Source organism: Amblyomma americanum, chromosome 2, assembly GCF_052857255.1.
Source record: "Amblyomma americanum isolate KBUSLIRL-KWMA chromosome 2, ASM5285725v1, whole genome shotgun sequence".
Taxonomy (NCBI): domain Eukaryota; kingdom Metazoa; phylum Arthropoda; class Arachnida; order Ixodida; family Ixodidae; genus Amblyomma; species Amblyomma americanum.
In genome coordinates, this window is record NC_135498.1 from 48,307,505 (window position 1) to 48,333,141 (window position 25,637).

A 25,637-nucleotide genomic window follows, 5' to 3' on the forward strand; every position below is an offset into this window, starting at 1 on the left:
TGCGCCGTATCTGCGACATCGAATGTACCAGCATAATTGGCGATACTTTTCAAGTAAGGTGGCCACTTTTACCGTAGCGGTTGACGGGTTTGGTGTTTTTTTTTTTTTACCAACACAGAAAATCTTTACCGAAAGCGCGGACCTGAGTCGGGGACCTTCAAGATGCTGCAGAGTGTGCAGTCTTCCGTACGCTGTAACCAGCATCGAGTGCTGGGCGTCGTGCAGATTTTTCGAAAAATCTGTCTACTGCAATGTGGAATTTACTTTTGGAATGCAGCTTTTTTAGTTCATGTCGCACGCGCAGTTACATTCTCTCGCCGCGGTGGCTCAGTGGTTAGGGCGCTCGGCTACTGATCCGGAGTTCCCGGGTTCGAACCCGACCGCGGCGGCTGCGTTTTTATGGAGGAAAAACGCTAAGGCGCCCGTGTGCTGTGCGATGTCAGTGCACGTTAAATATCCCCAGGTGGTCGAAATTATTCCGGAGCCCTCCACTACGGCACCTCTCTCTTCCTTTCTTCTTTCACTCCCTCATTTATCCCTTCCCTTATGGTGCGGTTCAGGTGTCCAACGATATATGAGACAGATACTGCGCCATTCCCCCCCCCCCCCCCCCCCCCCCCCAAAAAAAAAAAAAAAATATTCCAAAGCGCGTTCCTGTGTTTGTCCGAACAGAAACGTCTCCCCTATTTTACGCCTTCTTCGTCACCATGTCCTGGTCGCTGCTTGTTGCTGTACGTTTTTTTTCAGTGCCCCCCTGCCCTCCTCCGCTCGCATTGAAAAAAAAAAACAAGAAAAAAAGTTAGCTTCGAAAGAAACTAGCTTATTGTACCGCTGGAAATCCGCGCACGTGCAACACCCGGGGCGCCGGCACTGACTCCTGCAAAAGTGCCCTCTAGGTTCGAGAAAGAGACGAAAATGTTATTGGGAAGCGGGGGAGGGGGTTCTCGGCTATTCCGTTGTCATTTCTTTCGTCCTTGCTGCAAGTGACACTGGATCCGGATAGTTTGTTCCCGCTGTGGTCTGTATAGGCAGTCTGTCGCGTTGTTTCCAAGTCTAGGCGTACGCTTAGCCAGCGCCCACGGGAACGAGTCGTTTTCTATACTCGAGGCCTCGAGAGAAAAAAAAAAAACTATTTGTAAGGGCCATAAATAACAAACCGTGCTGCGGTCTCCTTTGATGTGCAAAGCCTTTGGCTGTCGCGCCTTCAGCTATGTCGTATGGGTCGAAACAGCTTCTTTCTTGATGTCGTTCGAAGCAGAAGCTGGAAACGAGGCAACGGCGCTAATGCGTACGCTTACGTGCTGGTGAGTTCGTTGAACTTGGCCGACTTGTTCCAAGTTTCAGTGGCCCAAAATTTGCCGCGCCTTTATGCGAGGGCGTGCGTGGATCGAACAGCACTAACTCTTTTTGGCGCCCGAAAGCACGACCCCCCTCCCCCCCTTGCTTCCTCTCACATGCTTCCTCTCCACGCTCTCGGCACTGTTGCCAAGCGACTCTAGGAATGCGTTCCCCAACTGTGAGGAAAAGAAGATAATAAAGTCGCATATGGCATGCATGCCTTCGATGTACGATATTTTCAAAGCCGGATCTTGGACAGGGAGTGTCCAAGCATCGCGGGATGCCTCTCGACTCGCCCCTTAACGGACTTGCCAGTTCACGGATAGCGAATCGCGCCATGTGTATAACGTATGGGCGCGAATGGCCTTGGAGCAAATTTCTTCGCTTCCAATACGGCTGGCTTCCAGCGTGGTGAACGCTGAAAGGTCATCCTCACCTCTTCTACGTCTCTCTCTCTCTATTCTCGCGATTTCAGGACTTCGCACCCTTCCTGTACCCGTTCATCTCCACAAAATTTTGTTTTTGTTTGAATGTTTTCTTCTGCAGCTTGCAGCGTGTGGCACGTGCACACTCGCTATACTTTACGAGTGTTCGCTACGCTGTGTATATAATAAAGTTCCTGTCGTCGGCCGTGCATTACGGACTTGGGACGACAGCTCGGTTTCAAGAGGCGCCTCGCACCCCGCGGACGACCGGAACGAGTAAGATATGAAAAGTAAAACAAAAATACGAGTCGCTAGGAGCGAAGCTCGGGGTCGGGATTTGTTAGTGTGACGTGTGGGAAACAACGGGTTGGGAAGCCGCAGGCCGCCGAAGCCTTGGAGAGGGAGCAGTGGGCCGTAATAAACTCGGCTTTTGCCGAACACCCCCGCCCCCCGCTGAGGAGAGAGTCCGTTGTTCTCTCAGAGGCGTCCTTCTTGTGCGTGTGGCACGTCTCTCCAGCGCTGTCCGCCCGACCGACCGACCGAGGACTGTGGCGAAGCCGTGCGGCGTTATTTACGAGGACTACGTGCAGTTCGAGACTGCTGGCCCATGCTCTTCTTCGAGAAGGCTTATTTGTTTGTTTGTTTTCACAGATGCTTGTTTATATGTTGTTCTCTGGCGTCAGAAGCCTTAATTCATGCTTCGGTGGATCTTTCTCTCTTTTGGCGGTTGTGTTCCTGGAAACCTATTCTTTCGTTCTCTCTCTGCAATAGTGCGCTTCGGAATTTTGACCTCGCGTTTTTGCAGCGCGTTTTTTTCCCTTCTTTTTATTCTTTGCTGCTTGCAGTTTCTTGACCTCTTGCCCCGAAATCGCGGCGAGCTTCTAGAATACAATAAAACCATGATGCGAAACGTTTAAGTCCCGACCTGTAGCCTCCCCCGCCCCCTCCCGCTTCAGAAAAGAAAGAAGACTTGCGCGAACATTGCCGACCTGACGCCTAACACAGGAGTCGAGAGACAGAAGAAAGGTGCGACACGCTGCAGTGTAGAGAGAGCGAGAGGGGTAGAAAGAGGCGGCTCCCATATACGCGCATAGACATACATCTTCGCGTGAGTAATGCGTTTTTATCGCGTTTATATTTTTTCTCTCCCCCTCTGTTGCTCCGCCGCAGATCAGTTCTCGTAATACCTTCGTGCACCCGCTCGGTATACGCGGCCGCGAGGTCCATAAAAGATGGTGCCGGCAACCGTGCCGTACATCATTTCGCCGCCCTGCCACCTTTTTTGATAGGGACGTTGTATAACACACACCCTCCCACGTTTCTTTCAGCATGCACGCGTCCAGTGGCCATATTGAAACATGCGCGTACCGTCGGCTACTTTACGATAGCGTTTCGTGTGAAGGGAGAGAACGCGGAGAGCCTCTCTCTCTGCTTTGCACTCGTGTGCTGCAAGGCAGCGTATCCTCTTCAACGGATGTGTCCGCGTAGGAAAAAGCACAAACAAAAAGACATAACACCTCTGCAGAGGATGCAGAAAGCGAGAGAGAGGGGCGAAATGGGCGTTGAACGCGTAATTCACGCACAACCCTATTTGCGCTCGCTACCACTACCGTAGGCCTCGACACCGGCCTGTGGCGTCCGCAATGAATGCGAGGAACCGCACGGGCCAGCTTCTATTCCGCCGGTCTTCCTCCTCCCCCTCTGTACAGGGCTCCGACTTTCCCTTCTAATTGGCTTCTCCGGCGAGCTGCCGGCAAACAGGCACGGCGTCGTCATTTGTATGTGCGGGTGTGTAGGTATTTATGAAAGCATGTCCGAAGGCGTATTAACAGTCAGCCCGCACCTTCCAACGCGTGTCGCGGCCGTTCATTTTGAGGCACACGAGGCGGAAGAAAAGCACTCCCGGCTCGATACTCCTCCTTCTCTCTTAACCCTTCTTGCCGGGCTACTCCGTCCGAAGGCTCATTTCACTGTGGAGAGGAGGGTGGGGAGATGAACTACACAGAAGAGGAAGGCCGCGAGGAATTGTGGAGTGGTTGTTGGAGGGGCGCGCATCTTATGTTATGCTTGTTATATGCAATGGCTTCCTATAAATGCCGGGACGCCTCTGTCTTTCGTCGATAAGACGGCCTCCGCTATTTCGATCCCCCCCCCCCCCCCCCCCCCTCTCTACGGAACCCATTATTTCTTTCGGGACACGTTATTCTTCCCGTTTGCTCTTCATCGCGCACAGTTCATTGGCGCGGCGCCGCCTCCTAAGAGTCTGACGCCTTCTTTTCAAGTGGCCGCTCGTTGAGGTTCGTTTTTGTTAGGCGGCAACTTCTCTTTCTTCTTGTTTTTTGCCCAGCTGCTGCTGCATGATATTCACTTCCGCGAGTCACGAGGTCGCTGCTGCCGCTGCCGCTGCTTCTTATATATCATTGCGTCACACACGCACGCTCGCACAGGCATTTATATTCGCCTCCCCCCCCCCCCCCCCCCTCTCGGCCTCGGCGCAGCATCGTACAAAACGCGGGAATAGAACAATGAAGGACGAAGAAAAGTGCGTTCACGCGCAATCTCGAAGGGACGCTCTCGAAGCAACGCCGCGGGCGCAGCGGCATCGTATGATGAACTGCTCTAGCGTCATGCCACGAACGCGCCAGTCCACTCAGCCACTCGGTCGGTCGGACCTCGATATATTTACCGGCAGAGAGCTCCGCTAAACAAACTCTCTGCAAGCCGGGCGACGCCAGCGAGTCTGGCGGGACCCGGCGCTGTGTGCCTCGCGTTTTGAGTGGCACTTCTTTATTTTTATACGCACGAGCCGATGTAGGGGAAGAAGGGTATCGCTCTATCTTTCTCTCTCTCTCTCTTCGGAATGAAAGGAAGACGTGCGCTGGTCGTCGTATGGTTGACGCCTTCGAATCGGCCGCATTCTGCATGCCATCTCGGGTGGCCTCTAGAAGAGGCAGCAGCAGCGGCGAAAATGAGGCGGCACTTATCTGATATTTGGCGAGAATTCTCTCTCTCTCTCTCATACACAGCTCCTAGTTGAGTAGTGCGCGTATGTGCAGCCCATAAGCGTCAGCGAGGTCGTTTCAGGCCCCCCCCCCCCCCCCTTTTGCCGCTGGCTCGTGCCTCGTTTCCTGATCGGGAATACGACGCTTGTGAGGCTCGGATTGCTGCAGCAACGTAGTGCCTGGAAAGCACTTTGCCTGGTCTCGCTGATGTTGTTGCGTTGCATACGCGTATTTACTTTTGGTCTTCATTTTATGTATGCATGCATCTCTGGTGACTCGTCGGCCGTCGAGGCTGTCGACCCCGTTGAAACTCGCCTCCCCCCCCCCCCCCCCCTTTTTTTTTTTTCGTGGTTTCTTCTTTTTTGTCTCGCACACATTTTGGTTTTTAGAGTTGATGGGCTGCGCAGTGCTAGTTTTGTTTGCTTGACGCAGTGTCTATGCACAGCTAGTGAATCGCTGACCAAGTTTTGATAGTCGATAAGAGGCAGGCAGGCGCAACCAGCCGTTCCAAATGAGATTTGTTGCTTTTAGGCAGCCCTGTCATCAGGGCGTCTTGTTCTTTCAGCCAGACAGCTCAGTCGCGTGTGGAAGTAATTATAGGGCGTCATCTGCGTACACATTTGATCCCCCACGTATCGAGGTTATAATTTGTCGTTTGTTAGCTCGCTGGTATATTCGTGTCAGCCAGCTGGGGGGATGGCGTAACCTCGCTAATTAGGTGCCATATCTTCATCGTGTAGTGACTGCAGTTTAAGGCTTCATTAAGCGGAGCTTTCTTGCCAATTTACTTACCTTTGGGCGTGTTGGGAATGCCTTTTTTTTGCCATCGGCTCACTCGTTGCTTTTGATATTGTTTTAATAATAATAATAATAATTGGTTTTTGGGGGAAAGGAAATGGCGCAGTATCTGTCTCATATATCGTTGGACACCTGAACCGCGCCGTAAGGGAAGGGATAAAGGATGGAGTGAAAGAAGGGAAGAAGGAGGTGCCGTAGTGGAAGTCGCCCTCCGGAATAATTTCGACCACCTGGGGATCTTTAACGTGCACTGACATCGCACAGCACACCGGCGCCTTAGCGTGTTTCCTCCATAAAAACGCAGCCGCCGCGGTCGGGTTCGAACCCGGGAACTCCGGATCAGTAGTCGAGCGCCCTAACCACTGAGCCACCGCGGCGGGATATTGTTTTTCCTCGAACTGAGCTTCTGAGGTTCGCGCACGCTCGCGCATATTCCCCGCGTGTGTTTCCTGCATGTTCACGCGTACTCGCGAATGTTCCCGCAGCTTAGCCCAGGTCGCCCCCGCGCCGCCGTCCTGTGGACTGTCGCGCAATTGCTCGGGCTGTCTCTATTTGCGGAAATGGCTCGTTTTCCTGTCGCGATTTTTTTACTGCAGCGATAAGAGGTGTCCCAAGTCTCACCTTCTTATCAGACCAGGGGACTGACTGCTCTTCCGGGCACTGATGACGAAGTCGGGCGAAACGACCCACGCGTCGCTCGCACCCCTCTGTACAGGGCATAGCTGACAAGGGATGCTAATTTCCTTTCTTTTATTCCGGTTTCGGCACTTTTCTTTTGAGCATGAAAGTGCCGGGAGTGACTGTGGCTGAGGTGTAACTTCCAAGTTTGTTGACCGACGGGTACTGCGCAGCTTTGTATTTTGGTGTCATGGTAGTAACGCATGGAATGACTTCATTAGCAAATACGAATGTAATTCATGTTCTCCCGGTCTGGCTACATTTAATAAATTTCACGGCATTGCATTTCCTGCTTGCTTTCTTGCGTCGTTAGTAAAGGTGATGTATGGACCGACAGGAAATGGGCAAAGCCTGCGCTTAGCGCATAACTTTGCGCACGAAGCTGTAGTTTACTATGAATGGCACTAAGAAAAGAAGACGCTATACCAACGTCCCGCGAGCACCACAGATGTAGAAACGTTTCGTCTCCAAAACGTCTAATTTTGGCTACATGCGCGGGAATTCGCTCTAGCTCACAGAATACAGACTACGTCCGGGCTCGCTACACAAAAATTTCGAGACGGTATACAAGCGCCTACGCTACACGTGGCTTATTGCCATCATAAATTCTGCGCCCGTGTACTCTGCACCCAACCATCCGACGGAACAATTTTTTTAATAATGTAATGTTAGAGAAGGGTTCAAATTGAAAGCAGTTTCAAAAATCAACTACTTTCCTTGCGCGAAATTCGAAGGAGAAAATTCCCCATGCTTAGCTCGGCTTCAGTGACCACGAGACAAGGACCCTCTCATACATCGCCTCTATTATCCAGTACAGTTTTTGTTCTTCTTTTGTCGCCGTTCAAGCTTGAGACGAAAGGGAAACCGATTGCCCGTACTTGCATATTGCGTGTCTCGTGGCATCGTCCCTTACGTAAGCGTCAGCGCTGAACGACGAGGTGTACAATATCCTGCCAACGCGGAAGAAAAAGCAGCGGGCGCACTCTTCTTGTTTCTTTTTTTTTTCGTTTGACTTTTGCGTTCAATGCCCGCGCACCGGCGGCGTTTCGCACATTGCGTCGCCGGGGACGAAGCAATTTGAAGCCCGTCGAAACGTATAAAGCCCCCTCCTGGCTGTGATCGCTTCCTGCATGTGGGATGTATTGCGATACCCGCTGCATGCTGTGTGTTGATGCTGCTGCTACCGCCGGCGCCATCCGCGCTGCGCGGTCGTTCACCCCCTATCTTGTCTACATACGGGCAAGTGGATCGGGGCCCCCAGTCACAGCGAAGCTGCAGGAGCCTGTGGCCGCGTAATGAAAGTGAGCGTGCGCATGCCTGGCGCTGAAATGAAACCTCCCACCGTTTTGGCTCTTTATTTTGTCTGCCGTATCCATTACGCAAGATCACTCCGTGACGCCTTTCATATTTTGCGTTGGGCTTGGCTCAGACGTAGCCACGTGAGGCGAGTCTGAGCCGCTCGTGGTCAGTGAGTCAGTCACGCGGCTGTATGGGTCGGCCCAGAGCACTAAGGAATCAAGTTGCCTGGCTTCGCGAGCTGCGTTTTCGACGTGCATGCTCTGGACGTCTCTGTTCTGAGCATTCTCGCATGTCCCGACTCGAAGGTTTCGAAATTTACTTTTGAGTTCGTTTTTTTCCCCTTTGTGATTTTTGGTGGTCTCGCTTTGTAGCGAATAGGCTCTCAGTACTCTTGAAATTCCGCTCGACACGCTAGTACAAGGACGACACGCAAAATGCGACGCGCGCTAATAAAGCATTTGGAAGTGATGTGTCGAGGAGGGTGCACAATGCAAGGATTCCCTGCAGTGAAAACTTCAACGTATGAACACTCAAGAGTGTGAGCAGCGAGCAATGGAACATTGAAGAGTGGTTCCTTCTGGGGCTATTTAACAGGACGCAGCGGCGTCGTTTTCTGTCTGGCTGTCGGTGTTCGTTAACTTGGGGTAACATTGAAAGGGTGTCAGCATGCTTTCTTCTTGATGATATGATACTATACTCAGAGTTCGTTGTACTAAAAGGTCCGAGCAGTTTAACCATGACGCTGCGACGTCGTTTTCTATCTCTCTATCCCAAGCAGCACAAGTAATTGGCTCAACATTGGAACTTTATTGGCAAAGGTGGCCCTACAAAGGACCAGGATGGGACCATCCTGTTGCAGTATTTGGCCGATGACCTGTGCTGCTTGGGATCGGTGTTCCTTAACTAGTGTGATCACTGAATGGACGTCAGCTTGCTTTCTTCTTGACGATGTGATATACTCGGTAGTTCGTTGACCGTTGACGAGGTCTCATAGAATGAAACATCGATTTATCATCTATACGTCAATTTTTCCAGCGATAGCGAGTGCCAGTTTTCTAGTCAAAGCTCTCTGTTGAAGTATTAAATCACCATCCTTCAAGAAGTTTTGCTTCACCGAATAATCAAGTAGCCCGGAATATGGCGGTCCGGCTTTAAATTAACATCATTCAGTATCGGCGCTGTCACCGTCGCTTCTCCGCGAATATACGGTGTCAATGAGTGACCACATCGAAAATCGTCTATCACGGGCTTATTACTTTGGAGAAGTCTCCCCAACTTTACCACTGTGACGCACGCTGAATATCGGTTTAGAAGCGAAGACGCCACGCCGAGTTGAATACCCTGTTGTCACAGTGAGCCGAGATATTTCGACTTCAATAAGGCGGCGTTTCTTTCAGAACCCGGAGCTTGTCATTCTGCCCTGCTGCTCTTTCTTTATTGGCAAGGACCGCTAAAAGCGGGAATAATAATAATAATAATAATAATAATAATAATAATAATAATAATAATAATAATAATAATAATAATAATAATAATAATAATAATAATAATAATAATTGGTTTTGGGGGGAAAGGAAATGGCGCAGTATCTGTCTCATATATCGTTCGACACCTGAACCGTGCCGTAAGGGAAGGGATAGAGGGAGGGAAAGAAGAAAGGAAGAAAGAGGTGCCGTAGTGGAGGGCTCCGGAATAATTTCGACCACCTGGGGATCTTTAACGTGCACTCACAACGCACAGCACACGGGCGCCTTACCGTTTTTCCTCCATAAAAACGCAGCCGCCGCGGTCGGGTTCGAACCCGAGAACTCTGACTTTAAGAATGAAGCGACGTTTGGTGATCATTCTCTTTTTTCTTTGTTGTTATTTGTTCAGTGGCAAGGCCCGCACTAACCGCGTGACAGGTTCTTGCGCCCCTCGCGGCATTAGCGAGCAATCTGACTGAGGCACAAAGCGATAAAAAGGGCAAGGCAGTGCTTTTCACCGGAAGCCAGTGCATGCTCAAGCCCTTCAGCTCGCTTAGCGACAGCCTCGTTTCGAATCGAGTTGCGTGCAGGCACTTATATATGGTACTGCTCCTCGCGTGCTGCTGGCGCGCCCACTCTTAGGGGACAGGACACGGGTAACGATCGCGTCGACGATTGCGTGCAACTCGCTGCCTTTGTTCTCTCTGCGTTGTCTAGCACCTGCCTCTCTCCCTCACTCTTCGGCACAGCCTTGCGCCACTCAGATGGGAGGAGGATGTGGACGTTAGGCAGTAGGCTGTCTTGCTTTGGTCAACCCCTACACTGTTTCTTCTTATGTGCGCAGGTTGCCACCACCGTGTTCAGCCCTTTTCCATTGTAGCCGCGGGCGTTTACATGAATTTTTTTTTAATTGGTTTTTGGTGGAAAGGAAATGGCGCAGTATCTGTCTCATATATCGTTGGACACCTGAACCGCGCCGTAAGGGAAGGGATAAAGGAGGGAGTGAAAGAAGAGAGGAACAAATAGGTCCGTAGTGGAGGGCTTCGGAATAATTTCGACCACCTGGGGATCTTTAACGTGCACTGACATCGCACAGCACACGGGCGCCTTAGCGTTTTTCCTCCATAAAAACGCAGCCGCCGCGGTCGGGTTCGAAATTTACATGAATGCGACAGGAGTCGACTCCAGTCCCCTTTTTTGAGGGAAAGAGCAGGTTTTGAGAAGCAAAAGCTGGACTCGTCCTCTACTCTCTTCCTCGACGTTGTTGCCCTTTCCCTCAAGAAAGGAGACTGGAGTCGACTTCTCTCGCATTCATGTAAACGCGGCTTGTTGTCCCTTCTGCTACTATCGTTTTTTCCTCCCTTTCGGACGCGGTCGCGCTCGGACCGCGGTGATCCGCATTCGCCGCCGGACGGCGTGCTGAAGCCGAAATGTTCGACTGCAGTGTAACGCTTACGTGCCTCCCTGTTGCCTCGGCTTTCTTCCTTCCCTGCGCTCTCGGGCTGGCTGCCCTGCGTGACGTCTTCTTGTAAAGACGCCGTCCGCTGAAGAAGGTACACAAGATTAGTGGGAAGCGGGGCCACCGCGTATCGCGTTCGTTGACCCCCTGCTCGGAAGGCGAGCGCCGCAGTGACGTGCTCCGGTGGCAGAAAGGTGAAAAGGGCGGGGAGAGAGGGATCGAACGCAAGTGTTTTGAAGTGCCCCGTGTTACCGCGATGGAGTTGAACTGACCGAGGCATCGCTTATCGTGCGGCAAAGAAAGTTCGAGTAGCGGGCTCACCATTCATTCTGCCTATCTCGTTTATCTTGTTTTTTTTTTCTTGCGCAAGTGGAAAGGAAAGTTGGGGCGGGTTTCTTTTTTTTTTGTTGGCCGGTTTGTTTTATTTAATGGGTCTGTGAACAACATTCTTGCGTGCTCAACCGTATTCGACAGTTCTTGGCTGGAACTTTCGTGAGGCTCGCTGCCGAGTGGAGAACGGGACGCGTTCTCAGTGCGCTGTGGCCAGGGAGCGAGTTGCTCGACATGTTCTCAAAAATCATGAGCACAAGCAGCACCTACAGCACCCATCGACTGCTTGATGTCTGATGACCTACTCTAATTGTTCTTTCTCAAGAAAAAAAAAATGACGCGCAGAGAAAAGCCCCAGACGTAGCTGACATTTAAAGGTCACGTGCTGTCATCGAAAACATTTCATGCGCTTTTCATCTTTTTTTTCCCTTTATTATTAGTCACCTTGCCCTTTACCGAGTATTGCTTGCGCAGGTGCTCACTCGTGCTGTGACGACGCGATCTGAGTTGGCTGTAAGCTTAAGTAGCGCGCCAGCCTTATCGCGAATTTATTATGACAAGTCCATCTTCGCTCCTTGTGCATCGACCCCGAGACTGCCGCCCTCTGGCGCCTGTCACACATCACAAACGATGATTCTGGGCAAAAAGCTATCCTCATTTAAATGTCGCAAGGCAACGGCCTATACAAGCGTCGAGTGGATTAAAGCCACCTGTTGCTTGTGTCAACAATGGCCGAGCATTGTGCGTCATATACCTAGCTGTTTACCCGTTAGATGTTTGTGCGCGCTTTTAAACTTTCCGACTCTCCGTACTCGTCTCTGCGGCCAGTCTCGAGGTTGCGGCTCTGCGTAAAGTTCTCGTACAATGGAAAACATCCTCGTTTTATTTTTTTTTGCCTTTCTCTCTATAGAGGTTGTACGAATAAGTACGGCCAGAGTCTGTGACGTATAGACTTGCGGACACGATAAAAATATGTGTTCAAAATACGAAATTCTTCATTCATTTAGCAAACATGTATCCATTCGCCGCCGCGGTGGCTGAGTGGTTTTGCATGGCGCTCGGCTGCTGGCTCGAAAGACGCGGGTTCGATCCCGGCCGCAGCGGTCGAATTTCGATGGAGGCGAAATTCTGGAGGCCCGTGTACAGTGCGGTGTCAGTGCACGTTAAAGAACCCCAGGTGGTCGAAATTTCCGGAGCCCTTGACTGCGGCGTCTCTCGTAGCCTGAGCCGCTTTGGGTCGTTAAACCCCCATAAACCATGTATCCGTTCATATATGGTTATCTTTAATCCTTGCGGCGATAATCACCGATAAAAAAAGTCCGTTAAAAGGTCACAGCAGTATCACGCCCTTGCCCTCAGTATTGAGTCGCTGTGACCTTTTTGTCAAATCTTGGCTTGGTGAAAGTTTTGGGTTCACATTTGGGGAACCCCGCATGCCCCATTTCTGGTATCTGGAACGCTTCCGCTAACGCATCCGGCGCACTGAACAGTATAGACACAGCTGCTTTGACGCTATCAGCCTCTGGTTCGTACTCATCGTGTTGTCTTGTCACTGGCTTGCCTTCCCAGCCTTCTCGCGTCGGCAGTTATTTAAACCCAAAAGCGGCTCTCCCTGGCCTTTCAGCCCCAGTTGTCTCGAGGATTTTGCAGCCTTCACGTCTTGGTCGCTGGACGGGGCTTCCCACGCCGTGTGTTCGCTCCGGGCAAGCCCGCGTTTCTTTTCGTCGCGTGCTGTAAAATTTACGCTGACGTCATGCGTGCAACCTCTAGGTAAGTTTAGATCGCCCTCCTCCTTTTTGAATGCCCCTAAAAGCGGGGCCAATCCGAGGTAATTGCGCGTTTCTGCGATTGACATCTTCCGCGGCAAAGCGCTTCTGCGCGCTCACGAGGCCCACGCAGGAACAGGAGACGGTACAGAAGCATGATCGCAATTTCGTGTTGTGGCGGTGTCTGATTTTTGTTAGTGGTTATTAGAACGCAGTGTGCCGATGAAAGTTAATAATCCTGTTGGAGCCAAGTTTCTGCACTAATCGTTACGAACCAAGCACGTCAAGCCTCGTTAAGTCCGCTCTCTTTCGTCGCACACTCAGTACTCTCACCGTACTTCGAATACGTCCTCTCTCTATGGAGACAAACGCAACAGGAAAAAAAAAGAAACTTTACATTTTCAGAGAACTTTAGACGGAGTCGCACACTCGAGGCTGGCCACACCGACGAGTAAGCGCAGTCGGGAAATTTCAACGGATGCAGAAACATCTGAACGACTCGCTCTCAGCACACGGCGCACTGACAACGCGTCTCGTTCTCTACTCGGCAGCAAACAGCTTCACGAAAGTTCCACCCAATTCCGTTCTCTCATAATCCGGCACCATGTAAAGGAATTTCGGGTCTGATGTCGCGGTATAGTCGCGCAGGAACACCATGCGCGCCAAGCAGGAGGATGAGGAGAATAGGGTAGAGAGAGAGAGGGCGCACCTAGAGCGGCAATAGGGGAGCGGGCGGGCCTATCCGCGTGTACTACGCCAGAGAGGGAGAGAGAGCGGATGAGGAGTACGAAGCGTACAGCAGCCGTGCCGGGAAACGCAAGGTGCCGGTGGTTGCGGCAGCGGCCGGCACTTCTCTCTCTCTCTCCCTTCTTTCTCTCTCGCGTACAGTGTACACTGCGAGGAGGCTAGCGGGCTGGCTGAGCGGGACAACTGCGCGTACGAATTGAGGGGGAGAGGGTGGAATGAGAGAGGGTGAAGAAGGGGGAGGGCGCGGCGGCGGAGGAGATGGCCGCGCTCCACGAGATTGCTCGGTCATTGAGTCAGTAGTGCGCGCGCGTGCGACGCGGATGCTGGGAGCGGTGCTGGCGCCGTGCTACGGAGACCGCCTCGGAGAGAAGCCGCGCTCCGGAGACGACCGAGTCACTCGCGTCCGGCGCCGCCGCTCTGTTGTGCGTGTGTTACCGCTAGTGTGAACGACGGCGGTGCGCGCAGCGTCACTTTGAAAGGCGTGGCGCGCCATGGGGCCTGCGTCGGCCGAAGCGACTTCGGTGCAAGTGCCCGGCTCGCCGCATCGCGTTTTACCGGGCTACGTGACTTTTCTGCTCGGCAAGGGGGACGTGTCGAGGCTCGACATGGTGCGGCCGAACTGCGGGTCAGTTTTGTTTGTTTCGATTGGTTGCTTATTGGTGCGCCTGTTTTTGAGGGGCTATGCGCGATCTGCGTTGTTTCCTGTGTCTTTACTCCATGTTGCGCCGTGCTATGTTCCACTACGAACCGACTAAGAGATCGGGTAGCGTTGCCAGCGTAACTGGTGCTCGCTTCTTAAGGCAAAAAACAAACTCCATTTTGTGGCCAAGCAGTTCTTGTTCAAGTTAATCCTCAATAGAAGCTTCCCAGTCAGCGTTTGCTGTCGGTCGTTGTTGTCGATTGATGTTAATTTGCTGTTGTGCGAAATGACTTTTTTTTTTTCTTCTCGCGTTCATGGCGAACTTCTTCCGCAGTTTCGGCGTCGTAGGCATGAAAAGTAAACCGCGTCTTTTCGCCACGGACTTGTTGCTCTGCCGTTTGTGACTCGTTTCATCCTTGGCTTCGTAGGAGACACTGTTCTATTTGGTTCTGAACTGCGGCATTTTTTTCCCTGTTCTGTTGGAGAAACAGTCGACGTTCCAGAGATCAGTTGCAAAGATATAATAATTAATACGCGCGACAGCTTTTCTGGCCCTATATTGAAGGTACCTAGTATTTTACTGCTGGGGTTTGAGCGAATAAACTGCACCACAACGAGATTGTCATAGCACGCAAGTGCTCGCTCTCAGTGATTGAACACTAAATACTGGATGCTGCTTAAGGTTTGTACTCCTTTAGGTGATGGCAGTCAGAAAGATCGCGGAAGAAGCCTGCACTAGGAATGCCGGACCTAGGTTCATATCGGGTGTTGTTTCGATGTGCTTAGCAGTATTTATTATTCCTCAAATGCCCCTAAGTAGGGGTTTTATATGCAGGGTGGACATCTTCAGTGAATGATGACGTGTTCAATGACACGTGATGACGTGTTCATTGGTATTAAGACTTTTCTATTTATTTTCCTTAAACTGAACGCTTTTGCTGATGACCTCGTGAACTCTCGAGTATGCCGCCTATAATCACGCGCGTTGCATCGGGGCGCTGTCGCCAACTTCGGCTTTCCTGTAAAACTAGTGAGTTTTGCGTTGAAGCGGCCACCATTTTTAATTCCGGACTCCGAGTCGCTGAAGAAAAAGGATGGAACCATGACTTTGCACAGCTCTGCCGTATGTAGATTACATTGGAGTTTTATGCTCCGTTTCAGGGTATGGCTCATTTGAATGTTCTATGGACGCTCGTTTTCTACACCGCCGTTTACCAAAATTTGACTGAGGCATGCTGTTTATATTTCCTCTATCCATCCACCTTGTTTCTGTCGATGATGACACTGTGTTGATCTGCTGAGTGTTGGCGGTGCACTGCTGTCCTGTCGTTTTTTTCTTGGGGGGGGGGGGGGGGGGGGGGTATAGATAGCATCATTTGAAAGGTCTTACTAAAGGTTCGCGAAATTGCTTCAAATGAATCCTCGTTTAATATTACAGGTGTCTTGTGGACGTAACACGGTGAAGAAGTTACACGCGGTCTGCGTCGTATAAGTTGTCGCGGGGACGTGAATCCGCACTGTGCCAGTCATTCTGTGTGTCCATGATAGTAGGCTTGTTCTAACCTAGGAATAGTGCGGTTAAGGCGTGAAAGAAATTTCAGCGTGCCCGTTCTGTGTGTACTGGTACTTGCTACAGTAATACTGGTTGCTCACGGCAACTTTAGTTAGCGAGTCGTTGTTTTAACTTTTCTTTTTGCCCGCTTAAACTCCGAACGACCATTGGAGAACGCGCTCGCCAACTTGCAAGTTTCGGTGCGTTTTGTCAGAGATTGACAGTGTTGGCAGAAGCCTGTCGTTGATACTTTTTGTAAAAGCTAGGAGCCACAGGCGATGCTGGGCATCTCTAGGATAAGCCGTTTTTCTATTTACTGGCACTGTATCGATGTTTGGAAGATGAATACAAGCAGTAAACTTCATTTCAGTTCAGTGCTCCATATGCGCGGTCATGAACAGAAGTTTGCGGGATGTGGGCTTGCGGAAAAAAAGTTATGCGGAGGCATGTGAACTAGTTTCCTGAAAATCTCTAAGCATGTCGTTCCGTAAACATTTGTCCATGACTACATGATGGCAAACAACTCCGCGGTAAAGAGTCCGTCATGATTCGGCAGATTAATATTCGTTTAAATTAAGCGCGTTGCACTGGTAAAATCCATCTTTCGGCAGTTTAATGAACTCAAAGAACGTGAATGATTGTTGTTTGACAAACTCGTGAGTGCAGGTTTGTTTTCTGTGGAAGGGAGCAGTGCCGAGCTGCTACACTACGGCTTTTTCCCTCTTATTCTCAGCCATGTTATATATATATATATACGCTGCCTTATTCGCTTCACCCACGCGCGTGTGTGGGCAGCGTGTCCCGCCGATATACAGTCGAACCTCTTCATAACGAAATAATGGATATAACGAAGGAATGAGGATTTCTCTTGGAAGCTCGGTCAACACGGGCTACAACGGAACTACGGCTATAACGAAATAATCGCAGGGCCCCTTAAGCATCATTATATCGAGGTTCGACTGTAATGAAGAGAGTGGCGCGACAGTTCCGTAACCTCGTCTCACCCTGCTTCGTCGCTGTCCTTCCAGGTTGGAGAGCTCTTCGAGCGGCGGCTGCCGGCTGGCGCAGGGGGCCGGCAGCGGGGCGAGCGGAGGCTGCGGCGGTGGAGGCCATGGCTCCTCGTCGGCTGCCGCCGCGGCCGTGGCTGCGGCCCGGCCCGTCGAGCTGGCCTTCCGGGGGCTCTCGGTCTCCTGCGGAAGCAAGGCCATGCTGCAGGACGTTTCCGGGCTGGTGCGGCCGGGGGAGATGCTCGCCGTCATGGGGCCCTCCGGTGAGTGCCCCCTCCTACCTCGTCTCCCCTCAACAAGGAGCTATCTTTTTTTTTTTCATCGATGGCTTGACTGTTATGTGGCGCAAGGGCAGCTTTGCCTAAGACCTCCATGCCTAACGTGCGTTTATATTCTGCAAGAACGCCGCCGCGGTGGCTGAGTGGTTACGGCGCTCGGCTGCCGGCCCGAAAGACGCGGGTTCGATACCGGCCGCGGCGGTCGCATTTTCATGGAGGCGAGGCGCTAGAGGCTCGTGTACCGTGCGATGTCAGACGCACGTTAAAGAATCACAGGTGGTGTAAAATATCCAGAGCCCTACGGCATACCTCGTAGCCTGATGGGGCGTTAAATCCCATGAAAACAAACATATATTCTGCAATAACTTCATAGATTATACTTGTTATCCGGGCGGGGAGCTAGGAAGATTAAAAGGAGGAAGTAAAGGTAGGTGAACAAGATAACCTCGATAAGGATGTTGGAGGTTTCAAGGAAGCCCCCCCCCCCCCCCCCCCCAAAAAAAAAAAAAAGTGTCAAAGAGAGTAAAGGCGTGGTAATCTGCCGCCAATCGTATTTCTGTGCCATCAGTTTCACCCAGCGTTCGTCGTGCGTAGTAGTGTCTGCAAGTTTTTTTTTGTTTATCGGCTGGTGTAACTTTGTGCTTTCTGCGAGGATCTATTTCTTGCCAAGACCGCCCGAAGATTGATCTTCGATATATCGCACTGAGCAGCGGTTAGGTTTCTTATTTCCGCGATATCTGGTTCTGAGACAGGTTCTGTGAAGCTATATACCCCCCCCCCCCCCCCCTTTTTTTAATTACAAGCACTGAACTCTTTCTTTACGTCTTGAGCGTCGAATGTTTAAAAGGGATTCCGTTTTTTGTTTTGTTTCCGGCGTTCAGACGAGGCTCACTTCTTCGTCTTTTCGCAACTCGACGCCGTGTCCTGTGCAGGCTGCAACAGATTGGCAGTTCCAGCGATTCCTTCTCCACGACAACAAATTAGGCTTCAATTTGCTGTCTGATATCGCGCTGCGTCCGAGGCTTCAATATCGCAGGTCTTCGCAGTTCACTTCTTTTGGCGTTTCGTAACGCAGACTTTGCGATAGAAAATTGGATTTATCGCCCATCTATCGAGTTTCAATTTTGTCCCTTGTTTTTTTTTGTCGTGATACGCGGTTCTATTCTCAATTCTATTGTGTCTGTTCAAGTAACGCCATCTGCCGTATCGCGCAACACCATTTGTCGCGTGCTTTTACTTTCGCAGCCGTCGGACGCCCAAGAATCGTGGGGATCTTGTTGGATTTCCTTTCGAAGTCCGTTCTGGAGGTAGGCGTTGGCGAACTGAATATTTTCTGTTTTTGCTTAAAAAGAAAATAACTTAAGCGTTCTGACGAACCTCCAACTCGATATCATTTATCAAGCAGTTAGATTCGAGCAATCTTTCTGCGCGTTCTCTTTAATTTCACGAATCAAACTTGCGACGGAAGGATGCAACCTGAGGTGCGGTGGTCCGCGTCGTCTGCAGCTCACGGTCCAGTCCGCCCTTCAGACCAACAATTGTCTTCGTCCGCACACACAAATACCTCCTCCCTAGGACGTACCGTTAAGATTTTAATTCGTCAGTGTCATTTGCAGGGCGCTGAGATCCAAATTATGTGGAATATTTTGTCGTTTTTTTTCTTAAACTTTTCTCTCTGCATGTGGTGACCAATTATTTCTAATGTGCATCGCGCACCCAAATCTTCATCCTGTCGATAGGAACAGATTTATTTTATTTATTTCCAGGAACTCCTAAGGGCACTCAGTACGAGGGTGGCAAAAATGACAGGGAATATGTATTATTACGAATTGAACAGTGAACAAAACTAGAAAAACGCAATAAATGAACAGGCAACAAGTATGAAAATATGGCGGTACAACGAGCAAAATGAACATAATGGCGACAAATGAACAGTGCTCAAGATAAAATTCAAACGCATTGCGGTGAACAGAACAGAACTGGAAGAAAAATTACGCATCGCTTTCATTTTTAAAAAGTTCATGAAATAATGTCGGATATCTCCTTTCCCTTTCCTTGTGCTGCAAGCTATGCTAGAGTTCGTCCATGTGGGCGGGCTTCAGCAAAGTGCGCACAAAAAAGAATAAGCCGCATCCCGGCGTTTTCTTTTTTTTTTTTTAGTATTCGGCTTCCGTGGAAGTGCCAGAACTCACACGACGCGCGCCACCTTTTCAGCGCCTATTTCTGTGCGTGGTACTACTACTGCGTACCACTACGCCAGTACGGCGGCGATGCCGGTAGCCCTTTTCTTTCGAACGGCGCGTAGCCGGCGTGCCGGTTTCCACGAACGGGTCGCGCTCCTCTTGCGCCGGTAGGGGTCCCCATTGCCTCGGCGCAGAGGCGAAGAAGAACGCGACTCCCCGCCGCTAGCACGCGCTTACTCCTCCAGGCCCGTGTTCAGCGCTCGTTCGGACAACACGTTCGCAGGTGCGCGGCAATTGTGTGTCCGTGCCGTTTTGACGCGGGTAAAATCTGCCCGCGATAAATTCAGTTTGAGTTCAATTCCTGAGAAAAAAAAGGAAAAACTAGGGGAAGGAAAGAGAAGTTTTCGCCCCCGAGCTGCTGGAAAACTACCCTTTATATATATATATATATATATATATATATATATATATATATATATATATATATATATATATATATATATATATATATATATATATATATATATATATATATATATATATATATATATATATATAAAGACCGGTTCTCCTAGTGGCGCCGGCTAGTTCTTATCGCTTAACGTGAATGGGATCGTTCTGCAAACATACGCGAACTGGCTATGGTGCTCGGCTGCTGACCCGAAAGGCCCGGGTTCGATCCCCGGCCACGGCGGTCTCATTTCGATGGAGGCGAATTGCTAGAGGCCCGCGTACTGTGCGATTTCAGTGCACGTTAAAGAACCCCAGGTGGTCGAAAGTCCTCCACTGTGGCGTCCCTCATAGCCTGAGTCGCTTTGGGAAGTTAAATCCCCTAAAACCAAACCAAACATACGTGGACTGCGTGCAAGATCAGTGCTAAAGTACACTTAGCAAATTTTCTTCTTAAAAAGTTTTCTCAAAGAGCAGCTTGTACAGTTTTTTTTTCAATTCCTGGCGCGTTTTACTTTTGCGGGACTTCTTTGTTGAGTCTCCTACGTGGACTCTGCCTTCTCGTCGAGGCTTCTTGCAAGGAAAAGAAAAAAAAATAAGGGAAATAGCGGAGGCTTATAGCGAAGAGGAGGGCATGAGCGGGAGCAGTTACATCCGCGTCAATACGGTAGTAAGACCTTTGGGTAGTTCCCCGTGTGACGTATGGCTTCCCTCCTTCCTTCCCTCTCGCATTTCTCTTCTTGTCCTGTGGTTCGGCCCGACTAACGGCGGTCGCGCGCAGTGGCACAATGGCCGGCGCGCTGTCCAGGCCAGAGCCATTCACCGCGGAGAGGACTTGCGCCGCGGGAGATCGGCGACGCGCTTCCCCGCTCAGCGCCTTGTTGCGCGGGAAAGCCATTCTTACGGCGCGGCGACGACATCCCGCTAGGCCAGTTTGCTTCGCGCTGCGCGCAGAAAAAAAGAGCAGCTGCTGTGTCTTCCTTGTATTGGTATTGTGCTCGACGAAGCCTTCGTTGCAGTGGACGTCGCCACAAAGTACGGCGAATTTGCGGACGGAAAAGTCTTCTCTGCGGGGGGCGCTCGTATCGGCCAATCGCGTGCTTGCGCACACACCTGCATGAGCGATGAAAGGAAGCAATTTCGTGTCAAGACTGGCCTAACAGGTACGGTCTCTGGAGGGCGAAGTTTTGGGGATGCCTTGACGTACCAGCTAGACGGATGAGGGCCTTTCCTTCCTTTTTTTTTTCATTGGGAGGAAAAGTGTACAGTACCTCAACTTTGTATTTAAGAAAGAGTTCCGTTTAAAACGAGCTACCCGCGGAGTGGAACCTCGCAGGCCTGCCGAAGCCCAAGTGAGGGAACTAAAAGCAGCAACGGGCAGTATCTGGAAATTTAGCAATCGTGTTAGTGATGAATCACTTGGTTCGAGGAGGCGGAATTCAACGGAATGACACATTTCGTGCTGCTAAGCATCTCGACGTTTCGGTGGAACTCGAAAGGCACGAGCCGGGTTCAGCTGTAGGCCATCTCTGGGAACGCACTTCCAACACGTGATCGCAGCGTGATAGAATAACCTCGACCTGTACACGCCTCGTGTCGCTTACGATGTCCTCGTGTTTCCTGCGCTATCCTTCTGACCCCATGACGTGCCGACTACATGTCGGATTAGTTCTACCCAGGAACGCCATAGGCCGCGCCTAAAATGTACAGTCGCGTTCAGTATTACCTGCAACGACGTTCCTACGATTTTCCTGCGATAAACACTGCAGAAAACCCGTCTCTTCAATTGCACCTCCACAAGGCTATTCTCTGTTTCGTGACGGGAGGCTCGATCACATCTCGCTTGTTGCAAGTTACGCTGAGCGCAACTGTACTGCACTTCTTCACGACCTTGAGCATTCCGCGGACACTGCACGTTCACGGCCTCTAACGACCGAGTCGCAACGTCGGCCCGGCTACCGTTTCCAAGCTCGCGTAAAGCGCGCCGACGAAGCGTCGCTTTGTGATTGCAGGGTTGCTAAAGCCTTCAGTCCGCCACCGCGCTCGTAACGGTACGTCCCGTATGAATGAACGGGTGAAGTCATCCAGTAGTAGAGAGGGGGTGGGAGTTTGTAAATGGCGCGGCAAGGGTCAAAGAACGTGGGAGTGCTCGCCGAAAGGAGGCGGTGTCGAAGGATGCATGCCACGGAAAAAGGGGAGGCGAGGGCGGTGCGTTTCTTCTTCTTGCATCGTTTTCTTTTTCTTTTGTGGTCGCGGCGCTTTGGGTGGCCGATTCTCTCTGAACATCGGCACTTATCATCCGCGTCTCTTTTCCTTTTTCTTTTTGCCGCCGCCTCCTCCCGGAGTAGTTGATCTCCGTGAGCGTTTTCGAGATAAGTTTTTCCGCGTATGGGGGTTTTAGCGGGCTTCATTTTTTTTTTCTCTCTCTAGCTCTCTTTCTTTAGCATTGCTGGCTGCTACACACGTAGGCTTTCCTGCGCTGATGGGAAAACGTGAAAGAAAGTGAAATGCGAGGTCTGCCTGCCTTTCTGCGCTACGAGCGAGAGATAGAGAGGGGGAGAATTGCACAGTGGCGCCGGCCTGCCCTCCCGTGTGTCCTCCGGTTGTTCCGCGATGACGTCAGGGCAGCACCGCAGCCGGATGAACTCCGCAGCTCGTCTCGCTGACGTCAGCATCCGGTTTACTACGTGACTTTTGGATGCTCTCACGTTACGGGGCGCCGGCGCCGCCATGCGCTCACGACGAGGATTAAAGAGGGGGAGGAGAGATCCGTGCTTTATTGTTCTTTTTTTTTCTAAGTATGATGATGATGGTCACGTGAGTTGAAACGAGGGAGCGGTGGAAACTGCGCGCGAATTCTTGCGTCCGCTATAAAAAAGAGCCATTGTCTTCTCTCGGAAGACACAAAGACGTCGCTGTTTCGGACTTGGCCATGCGGGACCATGCATGTGCCCGCCTCTGAATGACGCATAACAGGATCCGCGGGAGTTTCCATACTCCTGTACGATGAAGCGCCGTGCATTCAGCCTTCGGTGGCCTCGGTGTTCACGAGCCAGGCTCCCCTGATTTTTAATAAACTGGCGTCCTGAAGGGGCATATAGGTAGGAAGCAAAAGCAAAATTGCTTGTTAAGGGAGCCAATAAAAACAAAACGGAAGCAAAAGAGAGCGCCATAACAAGGCACGCGTTTGATTTGATGGTTTGCTGCCTCAGACTGCGCCTGCGAAGGCGGTATACCGTTCCGTCGCCTTCCGTTACAAAGAACGTGTTCTTTTTAATTTTGCAGCCCGTTTTAAATATAGACCCGTCGTTGTCGAGAATGTAGGGCGTTTTAGGCATTCCCCTCGTCCAGCGTTATTCCCTTCCTTGCCGTTGGAGCATAGCTTGACAGCTGTGGATGCCATAGAGGAGGAACAACAGGCTGAAGAAAACCGCGCCGTATGGCGGGAGCGGGCCGAAACCTTCCCAAAAACAGAAACCGAATGAAATAGCGCCGCCCCAACTGCCGCCGTACGTAATAACGGAAACTGGCTCGCCGTTTGATAATAAATAAAAAAAATAACTCATAACATTGCCCGTTAACAGTACGCACAGAAGGCAGCTCGAGAAGCAACGCCAGATTTTTAGTGCGGGTGATTTCGAATACCGAATTCGCAGGGCGACAAAAAATAAAGAAACGCAGGCGAGAGATGGAAGAAATCTAGGTCACAGCCCCCCACCCAAATCCCCCTCCAACTCTATGTAGAACCAGAGGAGACAGGGGAAAGTCAGCTGCGTCATCACACTTCTGTCGGTCTCCCTTGTTCAGACAGCGTGGCGGAGGAGAAAAAAAGCAGGAACAAAACAAAACTTGCTCCCTCGGCGGCTGTTCCTCTCGGCGTTTTATTTTCTCTAAAAACTGCGGGATAAAACGTGGCGGTATAGTAAATATACGCGCAGACATACTTTCTGCAAAGCATAACCGCCTCGCGCACACGCATTCGCCACAACCCCGCAGGGCACCCACACCAGCCAGGCGTTGGGCGCGCCGTCGTCTGCCTGCCCGGGCGCCCTCCGCCATTTTCTTTATCTCAAACCACGCTTCTCTTATCCGTCACCGCTTCTTCCTGTACGAGGGCTGCGCGTGCATCTTGGGGCACGCGCGGCGCCTGGGGTATTACCGTTGTTCAACGGAGTTGGAGGGGGAGGGAGAGTGCGGCGGCGGGGTGGGCGCTCAGGCCGGCCACGCGAGGGAGAGGAGGAGGAGGAGGAGGGCTGCTACGCGCCCGCTGCAGGCCGGGGTGGCGCGCGTTATTTTTGTTTTCCCGTTTGTTGTGGTGTTCGATAGCGTGCTGATGCACTTTCGCCTTCGAAAGCGCTTTCGCAGCCGCTCGACCTGATTCTCAAACCGGGTAGGGAGGGGGCTGCCCCCACCCACCCCCCTCCCTCTTTCCGCCGTTTTCGCTTACCGGCGTAAGCAGGCGACCCGCTGTGCTCTGCGTCTGCTGTTGTCTGCTTTTTCCCCCACCTCACAGGGCGCGCCGAAAGTGAGCGGAACCTTTACTTCTTCTGCTTTCTCGTACGCCTCTTTCCTCTCTGAATTTCTTTTTTTTTTGACAGACCTGGAAGGAAATAGGCGATAGTACTATGGCAGAAGGAAGAGCAGGAGATAGGGAGGGAAAGGTCGACTATGAGGAGGGGGGGCACGAACAGGAGGACGCGCGTGCTAGAAAGCACATCACGTCTTCACCCCGTAAGCAAAGCGATGCTCGCCGCTGCAGCCGAAACGGCGCCAGAGCAGGCGCAACAAAGGATGTCTTGTCCACCCCCCCCCCCCCTTTCCCCCTCCCCCTTTTGCTTCCTTTCGCGGCATTCCATCGCCGTAAGTGCATGGAAATGGGGAACGTAAGGGGACGGTACCTCGTAGCTGCAGACGGGTAAAAGCGGCGCGGCGTCGCCTGCTTGCATTAGAACGAGATAGACTTTTCAAGTCGCGCACACGTCTCGAAAGTTGCGCCGTTATCGAATGAAGGCCGTTGGAAGGCTATAACGTGCGTCTTGAGCTGCGCGTGCGCACTGCGCGCGCCTGCACGTAGCTGTACGAAGAATAGCGGGAGAAAGTAAGGAAAAAAGCCTAAGAAGGAGGATCTTGACGCGGAAGCCTTCATCCCCTACCCTCGTCAGGCGGTCTGCTGCGCGGGCTAGACAGATGGCTGGCGACAGGCCGACTTAGCAGAAGGCCAGGGAACGCTCGAAACTGAATAAACACTGAGCCTCGAACGCCCTTTGCCGTAGTATGCATACTGGAAGAGGAGGATGGGGGGGGGGGGGGGGGGGTTAGACTCTAGTAGCAGCGTCACGTTCCCGGACTCGTCGACCCGGGGCCTTTGTTGTGCAGATGCCACGCCCTAATCAAAAGGCGCCGCCAGGTCAGAAGCAAGCCAGCGGCGATGGTGGGAGGGAGGCGAGGAAGAAAAGGAGCAAGAATGACGACCTAACGTAAAATAAACTAAACGAGAGCCCCCCTCCCCCTCCTCAGTGCTCGAGTTCAGCGCGCGCAAAGTTTTTTTCGACACACTTTCTACCCGGCGGTGATTCGTTGGTCGTCGCGCTGACTTCCGCGTTTCGTTCGAGTCCCTGAATGAAATGCCCTCATCTATTCCCCCCCCCCCCCCCCCCCCTCCACCCGCCTTTGGCGCGCGAGCATCGATCTTTTAAGCCATTTAATTTTTTTGTTGTTTGATTAGCTAGTGCTCCCTTTTTCTCTAAGCTGCGCTTTCACTTGTGGAGTCTTGATGTTGCAGCTTCCTCGTGAATCTACACCGAACGTCCTGTGCGCCCTAGAAAACTCACTCTTGTTTGTTTCTTGAATTTGCAGCATGCGCTCGTCCTAAATCTCTACTTCCCTTCCCCGCGCTTGTGTTTGTGACAGGTAAAGTTTAGTTTTTTCTAAGTCTTGTTGATATTTGTCAGTTTTTGTCCTGCTTTCATCATAGCTTGGAACTTTCTTGCGCTAAGCTGTTTCGTTAAAACAGAAGTTGATTATGCGGCGTATATATACTTCATGGCAAAGTACCTCGCGTCGTCGTCTTTTTTTTTTTTCTTCATCTCCCCGGAAAACGGGTCGAACCTCTCGTAACAGGCCCAGACTCCCATAGCAGTTCACTTTCCCTTTTCACTACTTCACTTTCTCTCCCTGCCCTGTATCGCGTTCGTTACTTTTTCCTTTATTTTTGGACGT

At 51.4% G+C, this 25,637-nt stretch overlaps 1 protein-coding gene across 5 annotated transcripts in view; it reads left to right on the forward strand.

Annotated features, from left to right (window-relative positions):
- E23 (ABC transporter G family member E23) overlaps positions 1 to 25,637 on the forward strand; it is a 213,265-nt gene that overhangs the window by 141,378 nt on the left and 46,250 nt on the right. For 4 of the 5 annotated variants that reach the window (XM_077654247.1, XM_077654244.1, XM_077654245.1 and 1 more), the window contains exon 2: positions 16,529 to 16,770. In XM_077654247.1, the coding sequence (XP_077510373.1) occupies positions 16,707 to 16,770 (64 nt within the window). In that variant the 5' untranslated portion in view covers positions 16,529 to 16,706. Of the gene's footprint in view, positions 1 to 13,692; positions 13,934 to 16,528; positions 16,771 to 25,637 lie in introns of those variants that run through there. The other variant, XM_077654243.1, reaches the window with a different exon arrangement.